General features: G+C 41.6%; 1 protein-coding gene across 1 annotated transcript; it reads left to right on the top strand.

Annotated features, from left to right (window-relative positions):
* The first annotated feature begins 4,037 nt into the window (after positions 1-4,037).
* CASP3 (caspase 3) lies at positions 4,038-10,169 on the top strand. Its single transcript, XM_065736556.1, has 7 exons — positions 4,038-4,090; positions 4,604-4,696; positions 6,082-6,206; positions 6,705-6,833; positions 8,651-8,826; positions 9,276-9,393; positions 9,638-10,169. The coding sequence occupies exons 2-7, from the start codon at positions 4,623-4,625 to the stop codon at positions 9,862-9,864; spliced, it is 849 nt and encodes a 282-aa protein (XP_065592628.1). The 5' UTR covers positions 4,038-4,090; positions 4,604-4,622; the 3' UTR covers positions 9,865-10,169.
* The last annotated feature ends 812 nt before the right edge of the window (positions 10,170-10,981 follow it).

Genomic DNA, 10,981 nt, shown 5'->3' on the forward strand with positions numbered 1-10,981 from the left:
GCTACACTGAGCACTAGATCAGACTGCCCAGGGCCCCATTAAGCCTGGCCTTGGACACTGACAGGGATGGGGCAGCCTGTGCCAGGCCCTCACCACTCTCTGTGGCAAACTTCCCCTGACCTCTGATCAAAATCTTCTTTCCGTTTGTTTAAAACTCTTGTCCTGTTTCCCCTTGTCCTATTGCTATGAATCCTCATGAAAAGTTTATTTCCCTCGTTTATAGTGTCCCTTTAAGTGTTGGAAGGCTGTAATAAGGTCTCTCCCCAGCTTTCTCCAGATTGAACAAGCCCTTTTCCTTCAGCCCCTCTTCATAGAAGAGATGCTCCATCCCCTTGAGCATTCTCACAGCCCTCCTGTGCACCCTCTCTGGAAGTTCCACATCTTTCCTCTATTAGGGGCCCGAGACCTGCAGTGCAGTACTCCAGATGGAGATTCAGCAGGGTGGAATAGAGGGAGACAATCCCCTCACTCCCTCTCCCTGTTGGCCTCTCCTCTTCTGATGGAGTCCAGGACACTGTTGCCCTTCTGGGCTGCAGGCACACGCTGCTGGCTTGTGTTGGACTTAGGGGGTCCTGATAGATGAAAAGCCTTTCTCTGCAGGGTACTCTCAAGAAGTTCTTCTCCCAGTCTGCATACATAGCTGGGATTGTCCCAACCCAAGCGCAAAACCTTGTGCTTAGCTTTGCTGAACCTCATTAGGTTTGTATGGGCCCACCTTACAAGTTGTTTGGGGTCCCACTGCATAGCATGCCTTCCTTCTGCTGTATCAGCTGCACTGTTCAGCTGTATCACGTTCCTAATGTGAGGAGTAGCTGCTTCTACTGGTAAGATTCTGGGAGCTTTGTATGAAAGGCAAGATAGCAGACCTGGTGATGGAACCTCAGGAAGTAGAGCAAGGACCTGTTTTGCAAGGCTGGAAACGTCATTTCTAACCCAAACTTATGACTGTCCATTGGAAGTCAAGGTACGAATAAGAAACTAAGATGACCTGGAAGGGAATGACAGAGCTGGAACTAGAGCACAGATCGCAAAGCACTATTGCAGAAAGCAGGGCGCTGAGATGCTGCTAGATACGAGCTTGGCCTCCACCTGGGGACCAGCTGCAGCTTCCCAGCTTTTACCCCATAACAGAGGAAGATGAACCCAAGACAAGCGACGGTCCTGCTCCGACGCGTCCCAGCACTTCCGTACGGGGACGGCCTCCCTTTGCCACCAAGGCTCTGACCCTCACAGCCGCCATCCTCTCACTGCAGTGAAGCGGAGCACGCGGGCTCGGACGCGGCCGGCACGTACTTACAGCACACACAGCCCGCTCCGCGCGGCGCCGACGCGGCCTCCGAGCTGCCGCCGCCGCCCGGCGTCCCAATGGCGGCCGTTAGGAGGCGGGGCTGGCGGCGTGGGGCGGTGCTGCCTGCTGCCCGCCCTCCCCGCTGCGGCCCGCGGACGGCTGGAGGGCAGCGCTGGAGGAGGTGAGGAGCCGCGGCGGAGTGGGGCGGGTTGGGGTGCGGCGTGCTGCGCTTTGTTCCCTCCGAGCGCTCCGCCGTGGCGACCCGGGCAGCGGGAGCGCTACCGCGGGGATGGGCGGGCATCGGGCAGCAGCTTTCTGCCTTTAATGGGCGTTGGCGGTCGGAGGACTGTGCCATGCTGTCGCCGGTAGGACGCGTTGTATGACTGCGGTTTCTGTTCCGGACGGCTGCAGGGGTCGCCGGGAGCGTGCGCTGCCCGCTGCGCTCGGGGGGCGGCTGCAGGCGGGCAGGATGCGGCCTCCCTTCCTCTCTCGGAAGCGTCTCAATGCCGGATGGTTGAGAATTCGAGCAAACAGCACCTTGAGGAGAACTACTGAATCGTTTAAGGGACCCCTAAAGGCCGTGTGGCCAACCCACAATGAGCACGGACCCCTACAGCTCCATCAGGGGCTCGGAGCCCCTCCAGCCTGACCTCGGCTGTCCCCAGGTCCACCGCCTCTCTGGGCAAACTTGGTGCTTCTTACCTGGCAGCAGTGATATACACGTGAAGATCCGAGTACAAGAAGTAAATCCAGGCTGGAACGAAATAAATACGTAAATCTTACCTCCCTGTCAAAATAAAAGCTTTGAACAGCTGCATTAAGGCAGCAAAATGCTCTTTTGGGTTCACTGTTGTCCAGGAGACATTGCTCATTTCTTCTCACTGCTGAGCATTGCGCCTCGTACCGCTCCAGGTCACCGTAGGATTACCTTTACACCCTTGTCTCCACCTCATGGTTTTTGTTTGCTTAGTTTGTATGGCTTTAAACAAAAATACTGTAAAATGGGTCATAAAAATGGCCTTCCTGAATCTGCAGAGCATTGCTAGATTTTGTTGCTTGTTTTTGCTGCTTGATTTTTTTGTTTCCTTGCGACTGAAAGCTTTCTACCTAACCTTACAGAAAGAAAGAGTATCAAGGAGCAGAATAAGTTCTCAATTTTTTTGAAGCATTGTCCTGATTTCTTTCCCTGTCCCTTTTAATATGAGATCATTCTCCAGAGGGAGATGTGAATTCTGCTTGACAGAATATGACATCATTGCATTACCTCGACTAGGATGAGGCAATTGTTAGTCCGTTTGAATCAGCGTTGTCCTGCAGGGAGCGTTGCTGTCACCCTGACTAGTGCCTTGGAGCAGAAAGTCTGCATTTGCGTGTCTAGCAGGAAAACAGGTCTCTCTTTGTGGATGTCTCTTGCTTTTTAGAGAAGTGCAAGTGGCGGTGCATCAACGCATTCAGAAATTCACCAACATTAATGGTGAGGTATGGATTCTGAAGACGAAGTGTATGTATTTTAAATGGCTAATGCAGAATACCAAGCTTTTCTGCATTATATGTCCAGCTTCTTTAAAGGCACTTTGACAAGCTTCTCAAGCTGCAGCAGAATGTGTTAGGCCGTAACGTTTGATTAAACAAGTGTTATGTCGGTTAAAAGTGTGCAAGTGCTATAGTAAGACATACTCTTGTAGTATGGTACTGCAAAATGTGTTTTGGGAACAGATTACTGTAATTCATTATAATTGTTTTCTCTAACGGCTTCTGCTGATTTCACTGTTTCTTTGAGATTGGATCAATGACTGCAGTTCTTAATCAGGGCTACAAAAGAGTCAAGAAAATGCTTTAATTTAAGGTCATTTAATTGCTGAAGATGCGTCTTTATTGTTACTGTTAGCAGCAAGTGTTAATTCTGTGATAGTGAAGCATTTGGTTGTTGCAGAGTGTGCTAAGTCTTAAAGCTACTTGCTAAAACTCTGTGGCTGTTTGTCAGGGTTGTTCCTGCTGTGTTACTAAAACTAGACCTAATGGGACGCAGCGGTTTGTGTGGAGCAGTTTGAAGTGAACCCAGAGCAGCCTGGTAATCTGCTTACACTCCCTAACAATCCCAAAGCCAGGGCAGGTCAGAGAGTTGCTATACTTTGGCTGAGTCTTTCTCGAAGTAGTCCTTGGCAGCCCAGGTTGGCTCATGTGATGAACAAGGTGTGACCACGTCTCAGGTGGTCATATATTTGTTAGTTTACACTACCTGAGGCCTTAGTGCTGGCATTGCAGAGCTTCACAGTGCTGGAGCAGGTGGACATCAGGTTTTCTTCTCAGTGACAGCTGTTCTTGTCAATTCCAGCAGTCACAAACTCTGCTTTTCAGTTACAGAAAACTGTAGAGAGACAAAGTGTTGCTGGAGACTCATTTTTCTGCCAGTGATAAGGCATAGGGTTGGATCACTGTGGTGCCATGGGTCCTGAGTACTTGAGTTACCCTTTGGAAGCACGTGTCTTTTTTCACATAGGGAACTTCTAAGAAATTAGACTTCATAGTTGGACAGAATGAATCCAGATCAGGGTGCTAGTCAGGTAAGTTTAACATAACCAACCAAGTTACTACCTCATGATATCGTGTTTAAAGTATCTTTCTAAAATATAATCTGATAATGCATTTTATAAGCCTTGTTTCTAAAATAACACCTTTTTTGATGCTTCTGAAATTTGCTTTTCAGATCTCCTATATATTTCAATGTAGTTCCGAAGTCTGGAATCATCAGAGAAAAAGTATTCAGAGAAACTCTGAAGATCTTTTGGTGCTACTAAAAATGTAAGTAAATGTCTTTTAAGAAACAAGGAGTGAGAAAAATTACATACTCAGAACAGTGCTTTTAATGCATGCATTCATTGCTACCACAGAAAATGTGTGGTCCCAAGGATATTTGTGGTGTGTTATCTAGAATATAAATAAGAAGACAGCAGACAATAATGACACTATGAGGTGACAAATTTAGTTGTGATACTCACATTAAGAACCTTAGCCCTAAGTTTAATACATTCCAGGAGGTCTTTCTAATTAGCCTGGTTACTTACAGGTACCTTAGGCTGAAGTCATTCAGTGTGAATATTCTTTTTGAACTTCATTTTCTCCATAACCAAAAAATCAATACTCTCTGATTATGCAGAGCTTTAAGGAAAGCAAACAAAATGACGAGTTGATTGTTGGACTAGGTGATCTTGGTGGTCTTTTCCAACCTTTATGATTCTGTGGAAAAGTTAAGCAAACGTGAAGGTATTTCGCTGCATGCATTGTCATGTATTTGTGTTTGCTTGTGTTTTCAAGTTGATAATCAAGAGCCATAATGACAGACATAAAAGATGGACCACACTCAGGGGAAGATCTGGCAGATGCAAAATCTTTCTCTGGTTCCAAAGGGTAAGTGAGATACTTTTGGCTTAAGTTCTCTATTTAAGGAATCTTGTGCTGTAAGTGAAGATGAGAGCTGTAGAGGAGCTACTATTAAAAATTAAGCTTTTAAATATGGTGAATTATGCTAATCATTACAAAAAACCTTAATATAGTTATTGTACTGGCTTTGAAAGTATACTATCTCTGACAAAACAGGCCCTATATTTGGACAAGGAACTAAGAAGCAGAGTACTTAAGGTGCAGTTAGATATGGGTTAGCAGTATTACCAAGTCATCAGCTATTCTCGAAGAGAAATTTTTGTCTTACCCTGGGCTAAATGTTCACACCTTTCCTTGTTCTGCTTCTAGAACTTGTGTGAACCTGCAGCAGTCATTTCAGTCTCTTAAACTGACCTATATGTGCAGAAGAACTAGTGCAAGGGGAATTGACTGCAGTGGAAAGGAAGATGAGCAGTCCTGTTTTTCCCAGTGACATTGGTTGTTGTACTGGTGTTGCTCTATGATCATAGTACTCTCCCTTTGGGAAGCTAATTTCCTCCTGAGGTCATTCATTCTAGTGCTTTAAGAAAGAGATGATTTAAGAGCATTACAAACACTTTATTTGTAAAACACAATGTGATAGCAGGTCTCAGTCTTGTAACCACTTGCCTATGTGCTTAAATGAGTAAGGAAAGACAGACTTGAGCATGTGTTGACTGTAATGATGGAAATGGCCTCAGAGTCACGAGGGGTGGTGTAGTTAGTGTGCACATGGAGGAAGAATTACAGCTGTGTAGTCATTTTCTAGCTTTGGAGTATTTACCTGTGAAAATGTAGTGGTAATACAGTTTTTAGGTGGAATTCAGATCCAGTTTTGGTTTACAGTCTTAGAGCTGATCTTGCCTCCACGTACACGGCTATCAGAAGACAATTGTAAAGAAACAAACAAATCCATAACTGATTGTTATTGGTATGATCATTGTTTTCCTTAACTTAATGTTTTAAGTGTTAAGTTATTCTGTGCAGAGGCATTATCACTTTAGCAAGTTCATCCTTGATGCTTTGAATTTTAAGCTAGCTACAAGTTGCACAGAAGATTACTACAAGTACAGATAATTTGTTTATTTGTATATGTGTAGATTTAACAGAACTTGAAACAGTCATATTCTTTGGATGCATAACCATACAAAGCAGTTTCATGGGTTGCTTCAACCTCTGGGCATACGACTTTTTCGTTACTCTCGAGTCAGATCTGTCCACTGATTTTACAGGTGTCACTTCTGTGAATCAGATAGCAAATCTTACCAGTTTCACTGGTTTTGCTAAAACAGCCATTTACTTATTTGGATATTAAGAAATCAGAGAAGAGAGAACAGAAACTAATACTTGAAATTTGTCTGATTTGTGTATAGAATGAACTTACCTGCTAGCAAGTCTGTGGACTCTGGAATTCTGCCTGATGACAGTTACAGAATGGATTATCCAGAGATGGGAGTATGTGTTATAATAAATAATAAGAACTTCCACCGAGATACTGGTACTGCTTTCAACTACTATTATTTTTTCTGTATTTCAGATAAATTTGAGGCATGTGTTATTTGACAGAATTGAATATGCAACCCAGTTTTGAATGCCTTCTAAAATTAAGTGGTTTGGATGGATAGGATTAATTTCAGTGTGTTCTAAGTATGCAGAGAGGGAATATATCAGGGTTTGCAGTAGTGGGGAGGAGAAACTTGATTGGCAGTGTGCAAGTGTGCCATGTTTTTAAGTCATGACTTTTGTTATGCGAATTAGATAATTTTCTCCATCTTAATATAGATGGATAGGTATAAGTAATAAATAAATACATGAAATAAATATTGGAGCGGGGGCATGGAGTGTATGTATAATAGTGCATTGTTTTTTTCTGTGAGTGGACCTGGAATAATTGAATGATATTCTAGACTGATGCAGGTATAAGAAGGAAAATAATTCAGCTCAATCAGACCATGCTATTTATATCATACCAAAATAATACCTCTTTTACATGTAGGACTGTCATCTCGTTCAGGCACGGATGCAGATGCTGCAAGTGTCAGAGAAGTTTTTATGAAGCTGGGATATAAAGTCAAGCTTAACAATGATCTATCAAGCAGAGACATTTTTAAGCTATTGAAGAATGGTAAGTTAAAGTATGTTCAGAATGTGTGTTAAATCCACTGTTTCCAAAATCACTTCTAGCACTTAAATCTCTTCTTCTGTGGTTCTTTTACAGAGTATTTCACACCTCCCATGGTTTATTGCTAAAGAAAACATATACATCATAGTTCCTATGTTAATTCATCTTTGCTGTCTCTTCGTCTTTTGTGCCATGACTTGTCTCAGAAACCTTTCTCATCTTCTAAAGAGAGCTGGAAAAAACAGGCTGAAATTTAAATGCAGAATGATTTATTTCCTGACCTTTGGATCACCAAAACTGTGAGCTGGAAAGAAACCTGCATAATTGGGTAGAAGGGTTCTGGGCAGTGTAGTCTAAGATTTTTCTTACTGAGTATCTTACACGTAGACTGAATTACTCTTAGAGAAGTAACTCGTGTTTTGACTTGTGATGCAAAACAGCTCTCTTTCAAGTGAGACCTTTACTATTGTTTGCATTGATCCTGTTTTGTTTGGACTTGGCAACATCTACACTAGTAAATTAAATGGTGCCTTTAGGTGTTCTGTTGACCTGAAATAGTCTACTCTAGTAAACTGTATGGTTGGAAAGTTCTCTGGCACAACTGTAGCACTCTCTCAGACTGTTTCTCAGTTCAGCAGTGAAAATGTTCCAGGGAGTATTCCCAACAGTAAAGGACTCTGAAGCAATCCTGTTTTTAAGTTTATATGTTTGTGTTAACATAGATTTGGCTCTTTAGTGCCAGTTAATGTTCATGCCAGAGAAGACTCTTAGGTGTGATTCACTTGCAGCTTATCTGTTGACAGTAGCTGAAAGTGGAGTGTCACATTCTCTGATATCAGGCTTCTCTATTACCTGCGGTGTATATATAAGGCTTTAAATGGATGTTGTAAACTACAGCCTAACTAGAGGTTCCCCAAAACTAGCCTGTAGATCCCATAGATGTAGTGTTTGTCTGTAGATTAGAGAAATGCCTGAGCATGTATCGCTTCAGAAAAATAAAAACAGTTGAATTTTTCCAGAATAGAAATGCAGTATTTCAGCAAGCTGTAGAACAGAAGATTTCAGCTTTTGGGACTCTCATGTTTTCTGTCTACTTACTCTTTCATCTTCTTGACATTCCCACTCAAAATTCCTTTTGGGTCTCTTCTTTTAAAACCTTGTTTGTATGTTTTCATATGCTTAAAAGAATCATCTTGGTCATCAAGAACAAGTCCCACAGTTTCAGGCAGCAGAAACATAGCATAACATATTTTCTTTGTCTTTATATACTGCAAGATGGAAAGCTTTATGTCATGCTTAAAGGTCTTTAAGTAGAAAACTCAGGGGCCTGAAAAGTCTTGCTAGACCTTCCTTCTAGTAGGCAGTAGCAAAATGAGAGGTGTAATGTTAGTACCTAGGTCCATCTAGTATCAACAGTTTTCATGCTACAGTTGCCATGTAATCCAAGCTGTTGACATGGAAGGAGAAACGAGACTTCCCTATCCTTTCCCAAAACTCAGAACTTCCCATCAACCTGATCCCATTGACCTTTACCACGTGAGTAAGGTGTGTCATGTAGAGTCTGAGATAGTTGAGTGCAATGATTCAGCACACTCACTTTGTCTCTTCACAGTGTTCATTGCCATTTTTTCCACTCGGCCACATTCTGCAATGAGTAGGGTTGGCCTTCAGTTTAAGGTTTTCTGAAAGTACAATGGCTCCATTTATTAGAAGTGAAAAGTGTTTGAGGTTTTTAGATCTGGGAACAGTTGTTCTTAAGAAATACCAATTGTCCAAAGCTTCCAGGGGAGCGCAATAAATTAATTCTCTTTTCTTCCAAGTTTCTGAAGAAGATCACAGCAAGCGAAGCAGTTTTGTTTGCGTGTTGCTAAGCCATGGCGAAGAAGGACTCTTCTATGGTACAGATGGCCCTCTTGAGCTAAAAGTACTAACAAGCCTTTTCAGAGGTGACAAATGCAGAAGTCTAGCGGGGAAACCCAAACTCTTTTTCATTCAGGTGAGGTATAACTGAACAATAATCATCAAATCATAAGAATACTTAAAGTTTTCCCACTAGCTACAAGTACAAAAAAATTATTCCTAAAATTGCTTTAAAGGGATTTGCTTCTGGAATAAGATTCCCTGCAGGTCTAATATTGGAGTAGTCTGCCCTCTTAGATAGTATTTGTAGTAATTGAAATTACCATAATTCAGATTGTTAAGGTGATGCAAAATCTTTATGAATGCTAGCCAATATTTCGGTGAGCTTCTGCATGTACCTTCATAGGAATATCCATTCTAATTGAACTACGTAGTGAATATGAATAAATACTAGTTACTTTTCTTATGAGTCTTACTAGTCTAATAATCTTCAAAGCTGAAAATTATTAGTAATATTCTTATCATTACAATCATTGCCTTTTTTTCTTCTATTTTTTATTGTCCATTCTTCTTTCCAACAAATAGGCCTGTAGAGGGACAGAATTAGATTCTGGAATTGAAGCAGACAGTGGATCAGATGAAACGATGTGTCAGAAAATACCTGTAGAAGCAGACTTCCTTTATGCATATTCTACTGCTCCAGGTGAGAAACCTGCAAAGAAAATCTTTATTGCTGAAGTTGTATCTATAAAAGTTGTATCAGTACTGGCAGGTAGCAGTTTTCTCTGTACAGTGGATGATTACTCTGAAGTTTCTGATTTTCTTTGAAGTACTTGCTACTCTAAGTTTCTAGAAAAAAAGCTGAATGTGTTATGTCATTCTGTAGGTGCTATCCTGTCCTGTGTCAGAGGCTGCAGTATCTGATTGGCTTGATCTGTTTTCTACAGGCTATTACTCCTGGAGGAACGCAGCTGAAGGCTCCTGGTTTATTCAGTCTCTGTGTAGAATGCTGAAGGAGCACGCAAGAAAACTCGAACTCATGCAGATTTTAACTCGTGTGAATCGCAGAGTGGCAGAATATGAATCCTGTTCCACTCGACAGGATTTTAATGCTAAGAAACAGATTCCATGCATCGTGTCTATGCTCACCAAAGAATTCTACTTTCCTTGCTAAAAAAAAAACCAGAAATTGCACTTTGCAATTTTTCAGTTCGGGTTTTATATGTAATTTATACGCTGTTAGTACGGAAGACCACTTGTAAATCTGAATTACTGTTCACTGCCATATGTGGCATAATGAGCTATCTGAGAGTTGGATATGTCCATTATTAAAAGTAAGCCATGGTGTGGCAAGTTAGAAAAGCAAACCCGTGTAGGGAAATTTGAAAGTAGTAAGAATTTGGAAAAATGATGAAGAAGGGGCTGGAAAGTAAGTCACATCACTTACAAGACCTACTTGGTGCTGCATTTTGCTTTGCAGAAGGAGCAGAGGAAAGAAACAGGTCTTACAAATGGTTTTGTTTTGTATCTTTGCCAATAGGAAGAAGATTCAGAATGTGATCTGTTTGCTAATTACAATTAATATGATGGTAGTGTCATTAACATTTCTTAAAAAAAAAATCAAGCTTTTCAGGTTTAGGTTATAAGCTAGCCTAAACTACTTGTATTACTTAGGGTGTGAACTGTGAAAAATGTCCGTTTCATTTTTTACATACACTTAGGAGGCATCTTTAGAATTAAGTTCATTTTGTCTTGATTTTTTTATAACTTTTTATATGGAGCAGTAGGCAAGATAATTTTATCAACACAGTATCTGTTTCTAAGTAAACTTTGTATTTTTGGCCTTGAAGCTGAGTAAGGGACCAGTCTTCCCAAATGCCTTTTTCTTGCAGCTCCTAGGGAGAGCTTTAATACTCTTTGGGCATGTATGTGCCATCAGGGTTCAATGCAGAAGGAAATATGCATTCTGAAGAGCCAGATTTCTTCTTTCTGGCCATTAAATCAGAGTGGTTCTGCTTTCTGCTGTGTACATGCCACATTTGATCTTTGTGGAAACCTAAATATGGTGGTACGAGAGAAATTTCCATTGTCTGCTATCAGTTGGGCTAATTACACCTTTTACAATAATATAGTATGTTAATGAATAGTAACTAAGTCTCTTAGTTTTGAGCCTGGATTTTGTGAAATAGGCTTTTAGAAAATTGTGAAGCATGTATGCTTTTGGTGATGTTTCAGCTTGTATCAGTCTTTCAGTGAACAGGGGAAGCCAATGGTAAATGACCGTAAGGTGC

Source organism: Cyrtonyx montezumae, unplaced genomic scaffold (genome assembly GCF_038088225.1).
Source record: "Cyrtonyx montezumae isolate F1298 unplaced genomic scaffold, pur_monq_1.0 scaffold_2, whole genome shotgun sequence".
NCBI lineage: Eukaryota > Metazoa > Chordata > Aves > Galliformes > Odontophoridae > Cyrtonyx > Cyrtonyx montezumae.

Coding starts and splice junctions, on each gene's coding strand:
- CASP3 (XM_065736556.1), top strand. CDS start 4,623: ATGACAGACATAAAAGATGGACCACACTCAGGGGAAGATCTGGCAGAT. Junction 4,697..6,081: donor TCTTTCTCTGGTTCCAAAGG/GTAAGTGAGATA, acceptor ATTTGTGTATAG/AATGAACTTACCTGCTAGCA. Junction 8,827..9,275: donor CCAAACTCTTTTTCATTCAG/GTGAGGTATAAC, acceptor TCCAACAAATAG/GCCTGTAGAGGGACAGAATT.